The following is a 22,586-nucleotide window of genomic DNA, read 5'->3' as shown; positions in this document are numbered from 1 at the left end:
TGTTTGAAAATAATTTTAATAAAGCATTTGGGAGGCCATAAAGATACAATGAACATCAAAAAAGGATGGTAACTTTTCATTTTTGCAAGATTAAAGGCATTGCAGTTTAAGCTACTGCTATGACGTATTTCCCATACAAATGAGATACTGAGAAACAATCCCAGAAACTTTATGTTCTCTATCATATAACCAGGCTGATGGAATCTCTCAATGGTTTGCAATTGTAAGCCCTTCTTAATTAAAAGAGTCATTGATTGTCTTTGTTGCCGTTTCATAAGTTAAACAACCACACCTGTTTTTCATCAAGTGATAACCAAGCAAGACAAGAGGAAAAGACTAGATCTCAATGTGTACCATTCACATTATGAACAAATATTCAAAAGGCTTGAGGCCTGAAGGGGTGCTTGAGGTGGTGTAAGGCTGGGCTGATTTCAAGCATCTTCATACTGTATGTCATGTGATTTTGTGATCCACACCTTCAAGCACATGTGGCACACACACACTTGGAAACCAACAGCAAATCTAAAACAAGTTTATTTGTGAAAGTATTCCTGTCAAATGCACCCCAATGATTGCAGTCTATACCATATAAGCACAGCTCTGATAATCCAGATGGGGGTCGGAACACACATATTATTAGTACATGTCAAGCATTCTGATTGTTCCAAATGATGGGCAGTGTATATAACCACATGTTGAGCCCTTGATACATCATATTTGTTATTGACAAAATCTGGCCTATGTAGGAGAGAGAGAACACAGAACGAACCTGCGATAGTTCTTGCATACAAAACCTCCAATAATGGACAGAATTCCACAAATACCTGCTAAAAAAACCTAAAGGTGCTTAGATATAACCAGTCAGAACAGTAGTCACACAATGTACTTGTATTTGTTATTGCACTTGATGTTGCCTTGATAAAATTCTATTACATGTTTTTCCACTCCTGCCAGTCTGATCTTTTTCATAGCACTGTTGCTGGTGGGGTGAGGTGGGGGGTATTCACTGGCTTAAAAGGGTGGTTTTTATGGGGAAAAACAAAACAAAACATGCTGTAATTGGAAGAAACTGCAGCTACATAATTTCAATGGTTTGGGTGCTGTTTTTGGTGCGAGTGTGTGAATGTTTACACAGAAAATCTATAAGGGGATGAATATAAATGCTTCCAAAATTTCTTATTCTTATTATTGAACTTCTTTTGACTTGCTTACAATTCCTATATTTGACTTTTTTCTTAAAGTTCAGAATTCTGAAAGTTCACAATTGACTTCTCGAGTCATTATTACATTCTGCATGTGTCAAGGTCAATCACATCACCACCTGGGAGAGCCTGCTGTCTCACAGGAGATCCAATCTCTTCTATTCTTTAATCTGAGAGCAACACTGTTATACAATGACCTGTCAATTTGCATATCCCACAGCATTGGTCACATGTTCCTGCTTCTTCCTCACTGTTGCACCTGCCCCTGAAGATGTCCAGAGCACAGGCCTTTTGAAATTTTCATGTCAGTTCTGGCAATCTGACTGAAACTATATCAAGTGGGCTTTTACAAACAGTATTCTTCTTCCAACCAATTATGTAGCTGTTTTCTGCAATCAGCTCACATGGTATGTTTGTGTTCCTTAATGTCTACTCATGAACACCGACTATACAAGCTACAGAGAATGGATTATGGCTACATCTACATAAATAGTGGTTAATTATATTTGTATCACCCTACCCTTTGACGTAAGTTAACATATGTATGTATGTGTATCCATGAACACAACTGATCTTTGGACCTGTGACATCTGAAGAACAGATAACATTCTAACCATTGGCCATCATGCCCATCAAAACTAAAAAGGTGGTTTTATTTACATGATACAAATTTTGTCAAAAAGGCTCTAAATGGAGTGGTGGCTGAGTGGTATCACATCCACCTAGAAAGTATGAGGACACAGGATCGAATTCCACACACACCAGAATTTTCTGCCCCTCCAGTAGTCCATGACTGGGGGTCTTGATGCTGTCATTTTAGATATGATAAACCTGGGTTCCATGTGCAGCATGCACTTAGTGCATGTAAAATAACCTCGGCAACAAAAAGGCTATTCCCAAAATTCAGCAGAAAAATCAAAAACAAACACACAAAGGTGGCACTGCACTGTGGTGATGTGTTTTCCCCAGGCAAGGTAGCCCAAATTTCACACAAAGAAATCTATTGTGACATGAAAGTAAAACAACAGATTTTATCAAATTGGCTCTAACTGGAAAGTTTGTGTGTAGTGTCATGTGACTTCTTTAGTTTGAATATGACTCTTCTCTCCCCCCATACCCACTAATACCAATAGACACACCAGTACTCAAAACATCTGTAAAGTCCAGTTCTCAGCTGGATAATCTACCACCCATGCACCAATTATCTTTGAGGCTCCCCAAAAGTAGCTCTCTATCCTGGTCCTCTATTTGCAGACTATTCCTGAAAAAGTAAACTAGTATGACAAACTGCATGACTGGGAAAAGAACCAGCAGGTTCCCTCAGAAAGCAGCTGGGTCTCATGAGCAGCATGCACCTGATGCATATAAACACACCTACCAAGAAAATTCGGTTTTGAAAATCCACTCCCATGGACATGTCCCCCTGCACCACAACCCCCTATACAAAAACTACACAAAAACAAATGGATAGAGCCTGAAAAGTCCACCACACCAATGGAGAGGTGAGATCTATTCCACCAGCACATGTAAGAAGAAAAAAACAGTGCCTACAACCAAATGTACTTCCTGAATCCCTTCCTCCCCAAGTTTGAAAATACATTCCAGTTTCAACACCTCTCTCTGGACACTTGACAGCACCATCACAAAAGATGGGAAGGATCCAAAGCTGGAAAACAATGTGTTTGACTTTGAACTCAATTACCCGTCTTGCAGCTTAAGTTCAGCTGTGTTCTGTACAGCAGTGTTCTGTTAGTTTACACAACTCACTGTGCATTATCGACAAAATCTACTGTGTGTTAAGCCATTCAATTAGCAATTAACTGGTTAACATTTTGCACTCATGCAGTATTAAATGACTTCCGTATTGCTTTTGAAAATTAATTTAGGTATTGTAATCTACCCACACCCTCCTCACAAATCCCAACCCAAACAAAAAAATGGAGATACACAGCTCCTCAAAATACATACTATTTTGTTTCGTTAACTATCGCAGAGTAGCATTTAGGAACATGGGCGAATAGCTACACACACATACCACAAAGTCACCATCATCAGTAACACAAAACAATTCCCAAACATAATCTTTGCAATGCTTTGGGGCAGGTTGATATTCCAATCTGTCCATACCCCTCAAGTGTTTAAAAACTGTACATGCAAAATGAATGTTTAATAAAACACGGAAGGAAATGAAACTTGTCATGACATGAGCACCTGTCATTATCTGAACATAGCAATTCAATAGAGACGAGTTTCACTTGCATACTTCAATTATTCAATGAAGATATACAGTGTTTCACGCAAATAATTAAATGTAAAAATATACACACCAATAACAAGAGTGATGGACAAACATCGCAAGAAATGCAACACAATTATCATTCAACATTTCAATTTTCAGCAAGAATAAACAATAATTCTTTAAATTTTAGCAAATGAAAGCAGTTCGGAAATACTCAAGGATAAATGGGGGAGAAAAAAAAGGGGGGAAGGGGGGGGGGGTGAGAGAAATGACAGAAAAATGAAATTCCAGAATGGAGGTGGAGATATGGTTTAAAGATGTAAAGCTTAACAAAACATTTCTCACCAGCAAACATCTGATTTGACCCCATTGCTGCGCTACCACTCATAAACGACAAAGGAAACTGATGAATTTGGACACAGGTACATGACAACAGACCTGCTGTCGTTACCTCCCTGCCATTGTCCCAGACAGAACGGTAATGAAAACTGAAGATGTCTGCTCAAAGCAAAAGCATACAGCTGGGGTTACCATGTACTGGTTCCAGCTTTTTTTCCCACCACCCATTCTCAGCATATTTCTCACTCAACAATGGAAACTTCACACTCACTAAAGTAGGTACACAGCAGCTTTTTGCCTTGTACCAGTCAACAGATCAACTAATCGTTGAACTAATTCTTGTGATTTTAATGTGTACTGCTGTGTGATATCGTCCAAACAATATATTCCACCATCCACTATCATGACGTGTTCATTCCAATGTTGCTGATCTCTTATACTACACCATGACACAAGCCCTGACATAATAATAGAGATCATGGTCAAAAGTCAAAGTCAGAAAGAGAATGATCATCAAACGTTGGATTTAAGCAACAATCCAAAACAAAAACAAAAAAAATGTCCAAGGTAAAACTACAGTGAACTAAAATTCTTCTTAATAATATGATTCTGAAAAGGGGCCCAGATGAAAGAGGAGACTCTGATCAGAGTGGAAACAGGTGGACACTACATAGCTGCTTTCAGTTACACTGACGTGTACCACATGCTGACAGGCCCCTAACAAATCAGTCCCATCAGCACCAAGAAATACTTGAGTTGCTCCAACATTGTTTCTACCACATGTTGCCAAGGGAGAAAACTGGTTTGTTTTAAAGATTCCTGAATCAGGGTCGATTACATACTGAATTATATCTCGATACTTATTAATTTATTCATTTTTGTATGCATACTTGTAACAACTGCAATATCCATCAGCAAGAACTATGGAGGCAACACACTGTCTATCTGACATGAAAACATGCTGTTTGGGCTACACCCAGTCACCATCCTCATAATGTGTGTACCATCTTTCGCAAATATCCAGTAAATATCACCAAATACCGTAACACTGTCAATGAATGAGCTGTCATCAAGCATTTGAAAATTGGAATAAAATAGATTCATTGTTGAACTCTGGTGCCACAAGACCAACATCTTATCTCTTCTCTTTACTTCTGATAAGATTCCAAAACATTCCATTCCCAGGTTAGTGCATGCGTACATGCAAGCGTGGAATTCCAACAGGCTATACTGTAAATGGTGAGTTTTTCCCCCTACATATATACACTAAGCTGAATATAAGCCGCATGTAAGTACCGACAGAAAATGAAGTGATCAGTGAAGAATGTCTTGAAAATACAAAGGACACTTGACACTCACAACCAAGAAAGATAAAGGACAGACACTTAATTCAACATCCATGGGGGAGGGGTTGGGAGACTCGATATTTCTGACATTCTAGGTAGGCTTACAGTGCATTTTTGACTACAGCATCTGTGCCAATACATGCCTTTCTAAACAGCTACCAACATTCCTCCAACAAAACCACATACTGAAACTACCTTTAACCTAATTTGACAAAAACACCTCTTGACTGATGACAGAAAATTGTTCAGTCAAAATTAATGACCTCCTCTCTTGCTCTGGGCAAGAAAATTTGGTAAGGGTTGGATTTAGCTTTATTCAAGCATGCTGTTAACTGCTGTGCTGTCAGGAGAATTAAAAAAAACAACAACAAAAAAACTGAGTTCTTGCATCCTGCATAAAATTAAACAGACATTAAGTAGTGTCAATAATGCCGATAAATGAAAAATAACGGACCAGACTAAAACTGTTTATGCCCTTTCTAAATTTCAAAGTTTATAATACTAACTGGAAAGCTTTTTTTATTTATTTTTTTTCAATTACAGATGTTTATAAAAGTGTCACTTGTATGCTTTCAATAGCTTTAACTACATTTTTGTTTGCCCGATTTGTCAGTCACAAATTTTCCAAAAACTCTGCTTGAAATTTTATTCATTAAATACTTTTTTAAAAAGGAGAAAATGACAAGACCTGGAAAACGCCCCTTTATTTCTCCTGAATTTTTCCTGACTGTATAAACTGACAAAATATCCCCCCAACCCCTCCCCCCAAAAACAACCTTCCCATTTCTTTCAAAGCATTACCAACAGCACAAAGTGCATAATTTCATATGGGACGTATTTGACAGCAGTAACAAGTTTTCCAGAACACCACATACAAAATCCATGCATCCATACACACCCATCTTTATTCACTATAACTAGGATAAACACACGTCTCACAGTGTTATTATGCATAGGCAATCCATTATTTACATCACCACGGGCAGGGCTTGAACAAGGTCCATGTCATCTAGCAGCAAATTCTTTTCTTGCAAAATTTGAAGAAAATGTAGAAAAAAAACACAAACAAACAAACAAAACCCAGGAACAAACATTAAAAACAAAAACAAATAAATTCAGGAACATAAAAAAATAAAGAAACATAAAAAAAATAAACATAAAAAAAAACCCACCCCCACAACCCCATGCACTGGCCATCCCTCATTCTGCTTATATCTTTCGCTTTCTCATTTCTTCTAAGTCAACCAAATCTTCAACAGGCAATCCAAACGAAATGGTCTGTCATGAATTCATTTAAATTGCTCCTATGTCCCTAACTGTCAGTGTGTCATAGGGTCAAGTTACTTAGAAAGTTTCATTTAACAAAATAGCCAACAGTTTTGTCAATTACTGAAATCTAAAAAGTCATAAAATTTTGTTAGTCAACACAATTTTTGAAGTATATACATTACACTGTCTTGATATAAGCAAATGAATTTCAACATGAGTTTTGAGAACAACAAAATATTCTTTTATTTAAAGATGTAAAACTATTCCATCTGGTCATCCAAAAGTAATCTGATGAAAATTTCCTCATAAGACACTCAAAATAAAATTTGTAAATCTGACCTCTGCTATATCACTAAAGCACTGAATTTTACATGGTATCTCACACTAATAATACTGGTACAACTGACAAAATTTCTTTTATTCTTTACATTCAATACTTCTATAAAATGGTATAATGGGTACTCAAATCAGTTCAGGGACTTCTTCAAAATCATGACACTTTCCTCTTCGTTTACATTTATATCAGATGTACTGGCCATTTTCAATTCAGCAAATTATGTGCATGCAATATATAACACTTACTTCATGGACAAGTTAGGAATAACAATGATCATAAAAGTGTGCTGACTGCAAATAATAAATCGGTCAAATAACTTTGTGCTCATGTGGTGTCTTACATTGCCAGATTTATTTCAACTCCGCCTAACCACTTTACCACCCAATCTGCGCTCAGAAAAGGAAATAAGGCTGACTGAAACGGGAAGCTCTGGAGTTTAACTTGACCCCGACTTTTGTTGTGAAAATCTCTGATGTGTCAACACTATATCCCAAGAAATTACAAATCAGATTGTATACACCATTTCCCCCACAGTACTGGGAAATAATGAACTGTTGGATGACCAATGGAAGGAAGCAATTAACTGCTGTCAAACTGCCCTTAGAACAATTTGAAACCACTAAGTACAGATGTCTGCTACAAAAGGAGTCTTTCTGTATGTTATTACACAGAACAGTTCATTCTTTTTGAACAATGGAAGAAATCTTTCCATGGTAAAACAGGTATCCATCATTCCAAATGCCACAAACTCCTGATCAATGACATGATAGGCCTGATGATCATGGCCATTTTGCAATGTGTTGAGAACTAGCTGAAAGAAGCCTCTGTCAACTTAGAGCAAAGCATTTTATGCATGCAAGTGCTGAACAGTATACCATCACGGACCTAACAAAGGAAGGATGGGGAGGAAAAGAAAAGATTATATTTTCTTCAAGCATCTATCAATCTCATTCCTTGCAAACTGAACCTTACAAATACAAGACTATGACATAAAACTTGAAGAACAACAGCTGACATAAAATGAAATGCAAAGCACTGATAATGAAAAGTAAATTAATGAAAAGATATACAAGACATTACTTAGCAAAAGAATACTACTGTGCACACAACTCAAATCTAAAAAGACAATGAACACATGAGAACATAGCAAACTGGCATGAATACAATAAACAAATTAATCTCTAGAATACACAAAGAACAATGGAACTACTGAAAAGAAAATCTAAACACATAGAGACGAAAAACAATATTTGCTACAAGAATAGTCATACCCATGAGTTTACATGAACATAAAGTGGTACAAGCAAAGCAAATAATAGGGGTACATATCAGCACATAACCAACAGATAAAGCACTCTGAAAGTACAGTTACTTTATTGCTGATGAGGACAAACAGCCCATTACTTTTCCCCTCAGTGAGGTATTTGTCCAATTCAGTCGTCTTCTGGTGGGGGCTGGGGTCATTAGTTTAAACATGGAGACAAACTTTGATTAAAGACTGATCCCCCTCACAAACAGAAGCAAGCATCATGGCTCTTACAACCCCAAGGCAGTTTTAAACCACTTCAAATGAAGGTGGAATCCCTCTTCTGTATATGCACTGAATAGAAAAACCTGAGACTTTCTTAGCAGCCAAGCTGACTTGGCTAGGTGTTAAAGTGTTTCTGGAATCTCCCCACAATAATAAAGTTGCTGAAAACTGGAGATTTTTGGATTGGCACCAAGAGGCTGCAATGCTGTGAATGTTCAAACTGGACAGCTTGAAGCGAGAAGCTGTCATGACCACAACCATATGAGAGTGTGCAAAGGTGGTAGGGATATATCTGTGCACATTAGTTTACTTTGCTTGGTCTTTTTTTTCAAAAAAAAAAAAAGAAAAAAAAAAGAAAAAAAGAAGAAAAAAAAGTTTAAGATTTCCGTGTTATTTGTACTTTACGTACCTCATGTCCGTTTTAACTGTTTCATTCATTTCTTTTCAACTGCTTTTTGGCGTTGTTCATTATATGTTTTCAGAATTTCCCTTCGGCTGTTTGTGACTGTTGACTGTATAAAGAATTTCTTCTCAGTTACTTTTCTTCTTCATTAGTTACTATCAAATGTTGCTTTAAACATTGTCATTCATGCAAGGTATGTTCCCATTTTCACAATCCACCAAACGCCAGCTTGGGATTACAGGATATCAATTAATTAAACCTGAATATTTGATCTTCAGCCGGTGCACACAAATGATGGTAATTAAGAAACATCCCACCTTTAAATCCACCTGGTACCAAGACCTGTACCCATTGATTTTGTCGCTGCTGATTAATCACTTGAAAGAAAATACTGACTGAAAGATTCCTATAACTCATTCACTTTGGAGTGAAGAGGACAAATGCCTCTTTATATTAGGGTATATCAGGGCATTTATCCTATTGTTGGTCATGTGTATGTACACCCCTGATACAACACTTTTTCTTTTTCTTTTTTTTGAAGTCCCAACAATGTATAAAAGATATATTCAAACATAAACAAATACTGAAATTAAAATATAAAAGACAAGTTTCCGCAGGCGATTAAAAAAACAAAAACAGCCAATACTTAACATACCCCTGGCACCCTCAATGCCAAACACATTAAATCATGTTACCAATCTTCCATGTCATAACACAGCATGCAGTGCTCAGGACTCTTCACAGGTTTTGGTCTAGAGAAAAGAGTCAACAGTGACCACAGCTGTGCTTTTGCATAAGACAAGGAATTTGTAGTCTGGGTATCTATGTCAGTCAGCTATTTACCTGTCCATTTGGTCTTGCTGTCTTTGCTGAACGATAAACATCTCTAATATTAGAGCTCAGGTGTAACAAAGATGGCAGCAGTGGAGGAAATCATCCCTCAAATGTGACACTGTAAAATAACTATCAAGACTTATTTTCCCCCAAAACTGAATTCAGCCATATGTGGAGAGAAAACCATCCATGTCTTTCAAGCCAAATGATAAAAATGTGTAAGAAAAATGAAAATCTTCCACACATGTAGAAAGAACCTTAATCAAAAGCTATTAAACCAAACCATATTCAAAGAAACAATGGCAACACAAAAAAAGCAGCATTCAAAAAAAAAAAAAAAAAAGTAAGTACTGACCTGCAAGTTTAAAGTCAGAGAATGAAGAGAAATCGTAATGTCGGAAAATAATGAAGTAGACAAATGGGCTGATGAGACTGTGGGAATGGGGCAGTGGAAGGGTGTGGGGCAGGGGGGAGAATGAATTGTCACCTAAGCGTTCAAGCCCTTTAACAACCACAAGCAACATCCTCAGGCCTGACATGCCAGGTCTTTTGGCAGCAATCATTCTGTAATACTTGCACTCATAGTCAGCACGTTTCACAGCAGTTCTGGGCAACAACATGGAGTCTCTATCACAGTGCATCACATGCCGCAACTTTAATCCAGGCAGCCTTGAAAGGTGGTGGGACAGTGGACAAACTTATTACTTCAATCCACTGTTAACTGTTCTTGCCTTCTTCCGCCGACGTGAGCGAAAGTTGCGCGAAGCCCACCAAGTTCTTATCATCTGCAGCTTCGTTAGGACCACACCCGGAGTTCTGCAAAAAGGGATATAAGCCATATGAAATGTGTTAAAACTCGTCATTGCTTATTTCTGTTCTGTTATCTGGATATAACACCATCTCCATGTAACATACAACATACTTTGCAAGCAGCATTAAAGATAAACATGTTTCATGCAGATTTCTCATTATAATTTAAAATTCTCTTACACGCTGTTGTCAAAGGTATAAAAAATAAAAATAAAATTTTTTTTAAAAAGAAGAAGAAAAAAGAAAAACAGGAAAAAACAACAACTCAAAATTGGAGAAAGGTCTGATCTTCATTTTATGGTTTACTCTGTGTGTGTGTGTGTGTGTGTGTGTGCGTGTGCGTGTGTGCGTGCGTGCGCGTGTAGTACTACCTCTAGCATAAGCTTGTTCATGAACATGTGTGTGACTGGTGCAAGCTTCATGAAAGCAGTGTATTTTATCAGTGTGTTTTAGTAACTAAGAAACAAGAGATATGGAGATGCTTGTAACAGCAAAAGAGAAAGAAAAAGAAACTAAAACAACTGAGAAAATATGCGAAATAATTTCCTGTAGAGGGTGCAGAATACTGGCAATTATCAAAGGCAAACTTCATCCTCAGAGTGTATAAAATTCAAAAAGGAGGAGTTTGTATTATACTCCATGTTTGGTGTTAAATATACTGTACCATGTCAAACTGATGCAAACTAGGCCTATTGGTTTGCTCTGCTTGGCCAAATTTCGCGCGGATTCAAAATGATACACTTAATACTTTACAAACCTAACTCGTTAACCCATTCAGTGCCAACAAGACATCAGCTGATGTCCTTCACTGTGTTGCCATAGTACCTTTAAGACATCCAGCATCTATTCTATTTTTTCCTTAATCAAAGCTATGTTCAATGGACATAATCATGTTCTAAACGGAGAGTTTGATAGTCTGGATCATAAAAAATGCTATCTAAATAGACATAGGTCACGTGGAAGACCCCTTTTTCTCTCAATAATGATTTGCTAACTGAACCACATGGAGCAATTATGCAAAAAAGGGTTTGGGAACTTTGTCCAGCAAAGATGGTTGTCCCAGTCAGCAGATTCATACAAATTTGCAGCTGTACACATGATAATTGATAAACGTATAACAGTAGAGATGGCTCTCTCTTGTCTGATGATTCGTTTGAAAGAAGGCTATGACAATGAATGACAGTGACAAAACAGACATCATTTGATGAGTGGTCAATCTCAACTATCATAGCAAACATTTTTGAGCAGGTGACAGTAAAAGACAGGGATATGTGGTGTTGTTTGGGAGAGGGGGATGAGGGAAAGGAGTGTGTAACTGTACGACGAGAGGTCCAAGGCCAGTTAGAGGCCATGGCTGTGGACAACAGAGAACTGCTGTCACTGACACTGCCGCAGATTGGGTAACAGCAAGCAATCCATGATTTTCAACAAACACAGGGCTGAAGGTGCAAAAGACTGGGAAAATGTATTCTTATTTTTTCATGCTTTCTGTCACTGATCAGCACAGACTTGTTTGCAAAGGCAGCAAACTGGCATTCACAACTGAACAGACAATTTTTATCAGCCCACACGAGTTCAAAGCTTGACTGCATAGTTTCTGAGTATGATTGACAGAACCCTTGATTGTCACTGTCAGGACAGTTATTCACTTACATGTCTGCAAGAGTTATGATTGCTATTACAAACTTATAACCAGTTTTATTTTTATCTGCAGATATATACGACAATAAAGAGGCCATTTCCTGCTGTATTTTGTTTCTGTTGTGGTGGAAATACATTGTTGTTGCACAAAAATTATCTCTATTTAGAAATGCCTGAATAGTCTTTCTTTTTCTATTGCACAAAAATTATTTCTACTTCGAAATGCCTAAATAGTTATCCATAATCAAAATGATTTAGGAAAAAAATGGAAGAATTCAGAATCCTCATTCATTTTCTTAAAAAAAAAAAAACAACTAAAAAAAACCCAAAACAAAACAAACAAAAACAAAAAAAAAACACACTTAACTTTTTCTCAGTATCTCCTACAGTTTTTGTGCTATTTTTTTCCGTTACCCCTAAGCATGGTTTTCCTTGCCTTGTCAGCATAAATCTAATCAATTATGTTCCTGTGATCCATATGATAACAGTCATGTTCTTACTATCTGAAAGCATCACATTTCATGTCTTTTCATCCCACACAAAGAATTCACACTCATGATGGCCAGGAATGTTCTGACAATGAATTAATGTCACCATACTTACCTCCAGTAACTGGTCACAAAGTACATATGGCACCAATAGTTCCCATTCACTAGCACACACACACACACACTCTCTCTCTCTCTCTGTCATTTACACTTTAAGAACGTTCATAAGCACATCAAGCAGGGAAAAAAGCCACAGACTATAATAGTGTGAGCCAGGTAAATATACTGAGGAAGTAGGAATAGGGAAAGCACAAGAGGAATTTGGGAAAAACTGTGATGCAAGGAATCAAAGTAGCATGTGGGTATTTCACAGGGATAGGGGATTAAATATGTTGTATTTTTTCCATATTTCCCAAAAGAACAGAAACAGCAACAAAAAAGACATGGAAAGAAAAAAAAAAGAATACAAAGAGGAAAATAGAGCACAACATGTAGAGAAATAAATCAATGGGTTTTCAGGAACAGAGTGCAGATATACAATATGAACCAGGTTATTAAGGATCTAGTGTAGTGCAAAGCAATTTGTGCACAACAAAACAACAGTTATAATGGCTTTTCAAACATAAAGCTTGCATGATGCATTGAAACATAAAATTATACAATCTACACAAAACAGAATAAAACAAAACAAAATAAGATAACATAACTGAATCACATTCCATAAAAATAAAATATCAAAAAACAAATAGGGTAGGCAGGCCTAACTGTGAACACTGTGTAATTGCAAACGGTTTGAAGTACGCTCACTAAACAAATTTCACCATTTAACATCTGCTTCCACTTCGTTCTGATACCTTAATGGAATATCCATTTTGCAAGAACCCATCAAATATTAGCTATTTCTGCGCTGTCTTTGCACACCACTGCCGACCAAGTTCACAAACATGTTTTCCAAATCCTAAAATCAACGGAAGCAAGCAAATAGGACTTGAACATTGGCACGGCTTAAAACAGCTGATCTGACTGGGTATGTTGAATTAACTGTGCATTACCAGTGCAAGGAGAATGTAAAAAACATGTTGGTGACAGATCAGAGCATCAGTTTTGACAGGAGTCCCCGTGTCATCTGTACTCGGACTCTAGGGTATTTTGATGCGAGTGTATTTGTGAACAATGTTGCAGCTACTGAACACTCTAAAAAGGGTGTGTTTGTGTATGGTGTGTGTCTTAAAATATGTGTGTGTGTGTGTGTGTGTGTGTGTGTGTGGTGTGTGGGTGTGTGTGTGTGTGTGTGTGTGTGTGTGTGTGTGTGTGTGTGTGTGTGTGTGTGTGTGCATGTGTGATCAAAACCAACAAAATAACAGTCTGGAGCAATGTTCCAATAAGAAGTTACACCTAATGAATTCAAGACGTGCTTGTTTTCATTGATGACATGTACCTAAACTCATCATTCGCAATTAGACTTGCCCGTTCACATTTACCTTCAAACACCCCTGCTATTTCCACCGTTGAAAAAACAATGAAAAGAAGGAGTAGATGAACTTTTCCTGGTGCAACTAATTGGAGAAATCCTTCAAAAACAGACAAGCTACATTTGACGATCGTACCACCTGGTATCTCTAGAATACACACCTTGAGCTGGCTGCTTCGACTGGATTGTTCACAATTAGGCCTACCTGACCTATAATCAAATGGTAAATTGAATAAGTATCTGAGTACTTTCTTTCCCCAGATACTGACTCCCCCCATTGATTCATTTAATGAAAATCCAGATCCATAAAGAGCTTACTCATTACAGTTATCTAAAACACAGGAAAATAACTGCAATATCCCAACCAACATCCTCTTTACAGTTAACAGAAACACAGCTGAGACAATAATTACTTATAAGCACTTAAACACGCTAAGACTCTGACTTCTTTGATCAACTTTCTCTTCATTAAGTTATTAAAACACAACTGAGACAATCGAGACATCCCGACCATTATCTCTAAGGTTCCTTGCCTGGGCTTCTTATTGCTGGACCGTGATGTTGGTGCCGCCTCTTCACTTTCCTCACCACCACCACATGCACCTTCACTTTCAAGTGCTGAGCTATCAACCGGGTCACCACTTGGTGCTAAGCGGTTGACCTGCTTACCATGTGGTGCTGAGACAATGACCAGCTCATCACTTGAAAATGAGTAATAAACCTCATCATCACTTGATGAGTGATCAACCTTCTCATCCCATGAATAATGAAGACGCGTCCCTTGCCGTTCTCTATCCGGATCGTAATTCTTTGGCACTTTTATCTCATTGCCTTTATATAGTAATACCCCTTGCCCTGTCTAAAAATGTCAAAACTTCATAATCAGAAAGAGGACAAAAACAAAATACAAACAAAAAAAAATCCAAGACATTCACAAACATTGCAAAATTCTTAATGTTTGTAACTAATACACATCTGATCCTACCAATTCTTCAGAATCTTTATCCAGATGCAAATAATAAGTGATCAGTTTGTTACATACAAATCCAAATTCTCAAGCTGTGTCTGGGTTTAAAGTCACACATATGAGCAAGCAAACCTTTAAATGTATGCACACAAGTGACTGGGTGCTTGTCAGTGTGTGAAACAAGGATAACTTTGAAACAGTTTTTAAAAAATGAAGGTGGGAGTGGATAAAAGTATAAACTGTTGAGATTGTGGTACAATTCAGAAATTCTTTCAAATGAAACACTAAAGATATCTTTATTTTATTTTGTTTCATTTCTTAAGGCCAGACACGTTGGGATAAACCATAACCTTCCTGTCTAAACAATATATCTTGTAACTTTTTGGTAAATCATAAATTATATAACATATGATACATAACATTTCAAAATTTTTTTCCCCACCTGTTATTTTTAATAAAAATAAAAGATGGCAACAAAAAGTGCTTCTCCACTTTCATGCCAACTAAATGTATAGTAGATACTGTCAATATAACAATGCAAACTTATTGTGAAAGCCAAGCAAAACAAAACTGCAAGTGCAGAGGTGCAAGTGACAATGTAGCCAAAATCCATAAAACAATTTTCATGTGCTAAGACGCACATACATGTCTGCTCACTATAAGCATCCTTATAATTCATTCATTCACCATCAGAAAAGTTTCAATCCAACCAAAACTTGTGTGCTAGCACATCAATGATTTTAAAACATCCAGGCAAATTTTATTCATATATCTTTTCCTGTCTTTATCATGATTTTCCAGTCTGAATGCTTCTGGAAAAAAAAAACTTTCCAAATATTTGCCAAATATTCCATTTGATTCTAATATACAAGTCTGATACTGTGGATGGAGAGTTGTGCTACTCATCTTTTCCTCCAGATTATTCTGATGATTTCAAACACTTCCTTTTAATGTTCACATGCAGCAAACATATTGATTTTCTTGGGGGTTTTGTTGTTTTTTCCTTTTGTTTTTTGTTTCATTAGATCAGAAAATGTGGAAGTACTTAACCAAAAAATGACTTATCCAGAAACAGTTTGACACAGACTTCTGTAAACTGAAAAAATGTTATGACTGATAAGCAAACAAAAGTGCAAGGAGGGTGTAGGAAATAAACACATTGGCAAGCAAAAGCAGGCAAGACAGTATCATCCAATCAAGAACTTACCAAAGCAAAGGTGATTGCCTTAGCATCTGGGGTGTCCACAATTTTCTGCAGATTGGCAGCAACTGAAATAGCAATGATGACATGGCAATGACAGGACAACTGATGCAACAAATTTCAACACAAAATGAGCCGACCAAGATAAGCGTATCAACAAGGACACTTTTATCTTTCTTTTTTTATAACCTCAGGAATGATATTCGCAGCAAAAATAATGCAAATGTATCAACAATGATGCTTTGAGTTGCTTTTGGTGAATTCACATATTCACGCTTTTTCACAGGACATTGACACCTGTCCCACCTGACCCCCACACTCACCAACAATCATGTCACGCCCACTGACCAGCCCTGCCTCCACCAGTTCACGGGAAACACTGTCCGGTGTGTCTGAAACACAATGTTCATCCCTCAACAACCTGTCATCACCTTCCTCTGGCACTGTAAAATACTGCCTGAACTGTGACAGGGATTTTTTTTTTTTTTTTTATTATTAATTTTTTTAATATAAATTTCTAAACAACAATCCATTCAGAGGCCAGGAAAGGAGAAAACTAAACAGACACACATATATAAATGATAAAATCAAAAAACCAACCCCACACCCACATAGAATAAATCACCTCACACACCCACATTCCTTTGAACTTATACTGTTGACAAACATCTCATATGTGCATAGACACCTACAGGGAGGAAAAAGGCAGAAAGACTGCAATGTGAGAGAATGAATATGAAGCAAAACAAAACAGATGATTTTATTCAAAGGCTAAAACCCCTTTCTGAAGGGGTGTGACCCAAGTACAATAAGAAAGACTGATTTACACAGAGTGTCACACTGATCTAAAACTCTGCCTTCTGCTAGAATCTCACCTTGCCCAGGCTTGAAGTCAAATCGGATGTCATTCAGCTCTCGCTTTTCGTTCCTCAGACGCAGAACCAAGTTGATTGATTTTCCCTGAACACACAATTTTTTTTTAAACATGTCGAGGGAATTATCATCTGAATGTAAACCGTAATGCATTCATAAAACATTTATCCCAACATCAGAGAGTAGTAATGCAGCAATTCAGTTAAGTTCAGTTGCTCAAGGAGGTGTCACTGCGTTCATCAAATCCATATACCCTACACCACACCGGCTAAGCACATGCCTGACCAGCAGCGTAACCGAACACACTTAGGCCTTGACGGTTACTGCATCAAATAAAGATTAGTACTGGTGCAACCTTATCTATGTAATGATGTTACTTTGTTACATCTGATATCATGGCAAGTAAAAATGTATAAACTTGACCAATAAAGAAAACAAAAGAATTTATATGACCATAAACATCACCACCCTTGTTCTTTCACAGTAACATTCACAGTGTGGAGTCAGTGGGAGTGTGGAGAAGACGAACAGCACTTCCATACAGTTTTCATGCACAAACACTGAAGACAGTAGGCCTAAATTCACCTGAGAATCACCAATAGCCTGAGTTGGTTCTGGAGAGGGAGTTTTGGCGGTCTCTGCGGCAGTCCCTGCACGGGGAACCTGAGTGGATGGTGCCAGACCAGGCGAGGAAGATCGTGCCTGCTTCTTGGCAGCTTCAGGTGAGGTCCGCCCAACAGGAGGTACACCAGCAGGGAACTACACAAGGAGAAAAATCTCTGAATGCAACATGGTAAGTCTGAATGCAACATAACTCTCAAGTGCAATATGATGACTCTGAATGCAACTGCAACATGGTAGCTCTGAATGCAACATAACTCTTGAGTGCAATATGATAACTCTCAATGGAACATAACTGAATGCAACATAACCTTGACATACAGTTCTGAACAGAGTGTAACTTTCTGAATGCAACACTGCTTAACAAACTGAACAGAGTGTAATTTTCTGAATGCTACACTTCTGAATGCAACACTGCTTAACAAACTGAACAGAGTGTAACTTTCTGAATGCTACACTTCTTAACAAACACAAATGTAACACTGAATGCAGCATATCAAACAAACAGAAGTATAACTCTGGATGCAATTCTTAACATACATAAGTGCAACTGTGAATGCAACACTTCTAAACAGAAGTGTAACTCTGAATACACTTCCAAACAAACAGAAGTGTAACTCTAAATGCAATACTTCCAAATAATCCGAAGTTTAACTCCAACGCAACACTTTCATACTTTATAACAGAAGTGTAACTCTTCACACATCACTTCCATACAAACAGAAATGGCACTGAATACAACAATTCCAAATGCAACATTATAAGTCTGAATGAAATATGATAACTCTAAATGCAACAAAACTGAATGCAACATTACCCTGGACACGCACTTCTGAACACAGTGTAACTGTGAATGCAACACTTCATAACACAAGTGTAACTTAAATGGAACACTTCCAAACAAAAGTGTACTCTGGATGCAACTCTTGACGAACAGAAGTGTAACTGTGAATGCAACACTTCTAAACAGAAGAGCAATTGAATACAGCATCTAATGCTGAATTTAACATTTTCAAACAAACAAAACTATAACTCTGAATGCAAAACTTCCAAACAAACAAAAGTGTTATTTAAAATCAAACACTTCCAAACAAACAGATGAGCAACTCTGAATGCAACACTTCCATACAAACAGAAGTGTAGCTGAATGCAACACTACCAAACAAACAGAAGTGTCGCTGAATGCAACACTTCCAAACAAACAGAAGGATAACTCTGAATGCAACACTATCAAACTAACAAAAGTGTAATTTGAATACAACACTCCCAGACAAACAGAAGTGTAACTGAATACACCACGTCTGAACAAAATGGAGTCAAGCGTAACTCTAAATGCAACACTTCCAAGCATCCTCAAAGGCTTTCTGGGACAGGCACAAGACACCACAGTTCAGGAGTCAGATGTAAACACCAACGATTCCTTCACACTGTGACACACACAACACACGACAGACAATACACTTTTACAAACATGTTCTGCGCTTAGTCATCACACACAAGGTACACATCTTAAAAATAATCACACACACACACACACACACACAAACAACACATGCACACACACACAGAGGCAGCATTTCCAAAGGTACACAAGTTTTCCAAGATCATTCTGGTGATGTATGCCATACCATGAGAGCCTGGGTGAACAGGGAATGACATATGAATTGTAACAGAGACAGAAAAGCACAAATAAAGAGAGATAAATACATATTATATACACAGAGGAACTGGCCAATATATAAAAACAGAAAAATAAAAATGACCTGCAAAGGCAAGTGGTCAATACACAAAAGAGACGAAGACAGAAAAACAAACACAACATGTAAAGAGAAATGGTCAGAAGCCTGCACAACAAAGGATGGAAGGTGGTCACACACACACAAATCTGTTGGGGTTTTTTGTGGGTTTTTTGTGTATTTTTTAATAGCAGTCTGTTTTAACAGCTCGCTATGTTAATGCAAAAACAAGACCACACTCCATGTTCAGAACCATCCATTATCTGAAAGTGAAACCATTTAGAAGATAAAGATTTATTTGTACTGGATGATGTTACTTGCTGTAACATGACTGTATTAGTCAATAAACAATGTTCATCAGATCTGCACTCCTGCTCCGAAGTGGTGCTTTTCTCCTTTTCTTGATTGCAATTTCTTTTCTTCCCACCAGTGTGGTAAGTTCCTTTCCATGTTTATCAAAAAACATTTTTTAAACAGACAAATGAAGAAACAACATAAAAGAAATGGGAGGGTGGGGGATGGGGGGTGAATCCGGGGTATAAAGGGCACATGCCGAAATTCAGAATTAGTCCAAAGTGCAAAAGCCAAAATAATTAACATTCAGTCTCAACTAAAATTTCCCGAAGCTGGTCATCTGATCCTAAAAATTATTCACCCAGAAAGGGGTTAATGAAACTGCAGCTTACAGCCGTTCTCATATCAAAATCAAATTTATGACCAAGCTTTTTTACCACATTAAGCAATAGATCATGATTTTTCCTCTGTTCCCTTTCCAGGTATCACTGGAATCGCACTGGGCAGTAATCCAACAGCCATTTTACTTTCAAAATTATTCAGTCAGCTGTTCCAGTCATCAGTCTGTCAACAGCTGTGCTGAGTAATCCAAATCAAGAAAGCTATGAAAGCTGTCACAGAGCAGCATTTAGTAGTGCTTAGTATTTCTGCAGAAAACTACAGCCAAGGCAGGAACACAGCTTTGTTCAGATGTCTTCTAAGGAAATTTAATGAGCACTATCTTTTAATGTTTATATATTTAATTTTTTCAGAGTTAACAGACTTTCCTGGTTACCAGCTGGAGCAATTATCTATATCATGTCCATCAGTCAATGCGTGAACCAGCTGAAAATATACGCCTTACATATTAGAAGATGGGTTTAGTTTATCAGTCCAGCTGAAATCACAGAAAAAGGCATTTCACTGGCAAAATTGAGTGTAGAGTTCAAAGATGCAAAGCAGGAACAGAATGAAAGAGATGACAACATGATCACTCACCTCCTGGGGGGCATTTTTCACCCTAGGGGACTGAAACAGAAAAGGGTTAGGAAACCCATCATGCACCTTGTTCACCCCACATGCTGAAGAACGAGACAAGTTCAACTGTTAGTGGCAAATACAGAAAAACAATGGTGCAATTGTTCCCCAAGAATGTTTTTGTTTTCCATATTCTTAAAATGTCCTTTTCCAGCTTTTCATTAGCTGTTGAAACAGAATAACATACAACTTTTACTACCATTATCATTATTGCAGTCCATCACGAACAACGAGACCTCAGTGACTCCAGATATAAGAGTGGAGCCCTAAGACACACAAATGTGGTAGCAATAGCAGATTATTGGTCTTGTTTCCTTTCTTTGTGCAATTGATGTTTCTGGTCAAGGTCCTGAAGATGCCTTCCTCAAATGCTAAAACACCACCCTGGAGACAGCCAGATACCAGGCGCTATGGTCAGTTGCAAGGTCTTCAAACCCAAGGTTGGGAATGCTGCATGCCATGAGGGAATCTTTCAGGCAGTCGAAGCGCTTCAGCAGTGTTTTGATGTTCCTTGTGCCTGCAGCGCACAGGAGGAGACTACATTTGGCAATTGTGTATTGTTCATTCAGAACTGGGATTTCATGATGAATGCTTTAACCCCAGTCATTTTCGCTCTGTGAAACACTTCTGTGTTGGAAACTCTGTCCTCCCACATGATGTCCATGATCTTACCCAAACACTGTATGAAAGAGTATTTGCTACTTACCCATTCATAATTTTTTTTAAATAAATTACCTGCCAACCTTTGGAAATGAGAAATCTAAAACCAATCACTGTTGAAATGTGTGTATGCATATACATGTGTGTGTACATGTATTCAGCAGGAAAGAGTATTTTCCATATCTATACAGAAACAAACTAAACATTTTTTGAGAGAAACAAGTCCACTGCTTCAGCTTACTCAACGCCTACAACAATTGTCTGTTCAAAAGCATGGGACTTTCATGTTTCTGACAATAGAAGCAGGCTAAAAACAAAGCAATCACAGCACTAAAAATGTCCCTCACCCCTGTCCCCACTCACCCTTTCCATGGTTGCAGCCGCCTGCCCTTCCACAGAGTTTTCGTCCAATTCATCATCAGACCACTCCCAGCCCCCATCCTGAGTCTTGTGCAGCCGACCGCTAGACCCTGGTACGCGCTTCACCTGTGGGACATTAATGCACTGGTGCACCATAGGCACAGGTACATGCTGTCCGTATTTTTTTGCCATAACTACTACAACTTCAACACAGAACCTCATTCTGCTTTGGTAAAATCAGCTTGTTCACCAGCACAGTAATGGCGAGTCCATTCATGCATGAATGGTTCAGATTCATGTGAAAGAACAGTCCTGCAGTTGACATACGAAGGACACCATCTAAAAACTCTAACAAAGGATGACAAGAGTGCCTTCCCAGGAGTCAAAAACTGCCACAAAGAGGAGGAATGGGTAGGCATAGTACTGGAGAAGAAATAATAACTGTTCAATCCAAAAGAAAAAATATTCAATATTCACAAAATTCATGAACGCACTCTTTCTCCTTTCCCCATAGAAATGTACAGTGTTCACTACACAATATGTAGATGTCAGACATCTTGCACAGCCAGGAACATCTACCTTCCTAATGTGACTGCCAATTCTTTCTTTCTTCTGCTTCTTCATCTTAACCACTTTGGATATCCACTCCCTTTCCCACTGTTTATTCAAACAAGCAACCAAGAACGAATTGCCTAGATTTTCGTCCTTTACAAGACAAAGAAAGACACGAGAGTCAAGTCAAGCCAGATATTCATTTATGTGAAAACAAAATGAGTGATTCATGCCATTTAAGTCCATCAAGTGAGACTAACTGCAGACGCCAAATGAGAACAACAAATTTCTTCTGCCGACAGAAAATGATATTCAAATTTTAAACCACAGAAAAGGAAACTGTTACTCGAAGAAATCCATGGTCCCCCACCCACCCTTCGACAATTTTATCATTA

The 22,586-nt window shown here is 37.8% G+C and overlaps 1 protein-coding gene across 1 annotated transcript in view; it reads right to left on the bottom strand.

The window, feature by feature from the left end:
- Window positions 1-516: 516 nt before the first annotated feature.
- LOC143298982 (serine/threonine-protein kinase OSR1-like) overlaps window positions 517-22,586 on the bottom strand; it is a 36,539-nt gene continuing 14,469 nt past the window's right edge. The window contains exons 11-17 of the mRNA XM_076612043.1: window positions 21,643-21,765; window positions 20,581-20,610; window positions 17,537-17,710; window positions 16,954-17,038; window positions 16,402-16,470; window positions 16,085-16,146; window positions 517-10,316 (exon numbers count right to left, since the gene is read on the bottom strand). Of these exons, the coding sequence (XP_076468158.1) occupies window positions 10,218-10,316; window positions 16,085-16,146; window positions 16,402-16,470; window positions 16,954-17,038; window positions 17,537-17,710; window positions 20,581-20,610; window positions 21,643-21,765 (642 nt within the window). The 3' untranslated portion in view covers window positions 517-10,217. The remainder of the gene's footprint in view (window positions 10,317-16,084; window positions 16,147-16,401; window positions 16,471-16,953; window positions 17,039-17,536; window positions 17,711-20,580; window positions 20,611-21,642; window positions 21,766-22,586) is intronic.

The sequence above is a fragment of the Babylonia areolata genome, chromosome 2, assembly GCF_041734735.1.
Source record: "Babylonia areolata isolate BAREFJ2019XMU chromosome 2, ASM4173473v1, whole genome shotgun sequence".
In the NCBI taxonomy this organism is placed as follows: Eukaryota; Metazoa; Mollusca; class Gastropoda; order Neogastropoda; family Buccinidae; genus Babylonia; species Babylonia areolata.
This window is presented reverse-complemented; position numbering and strand designations above follow the sequence as displayed.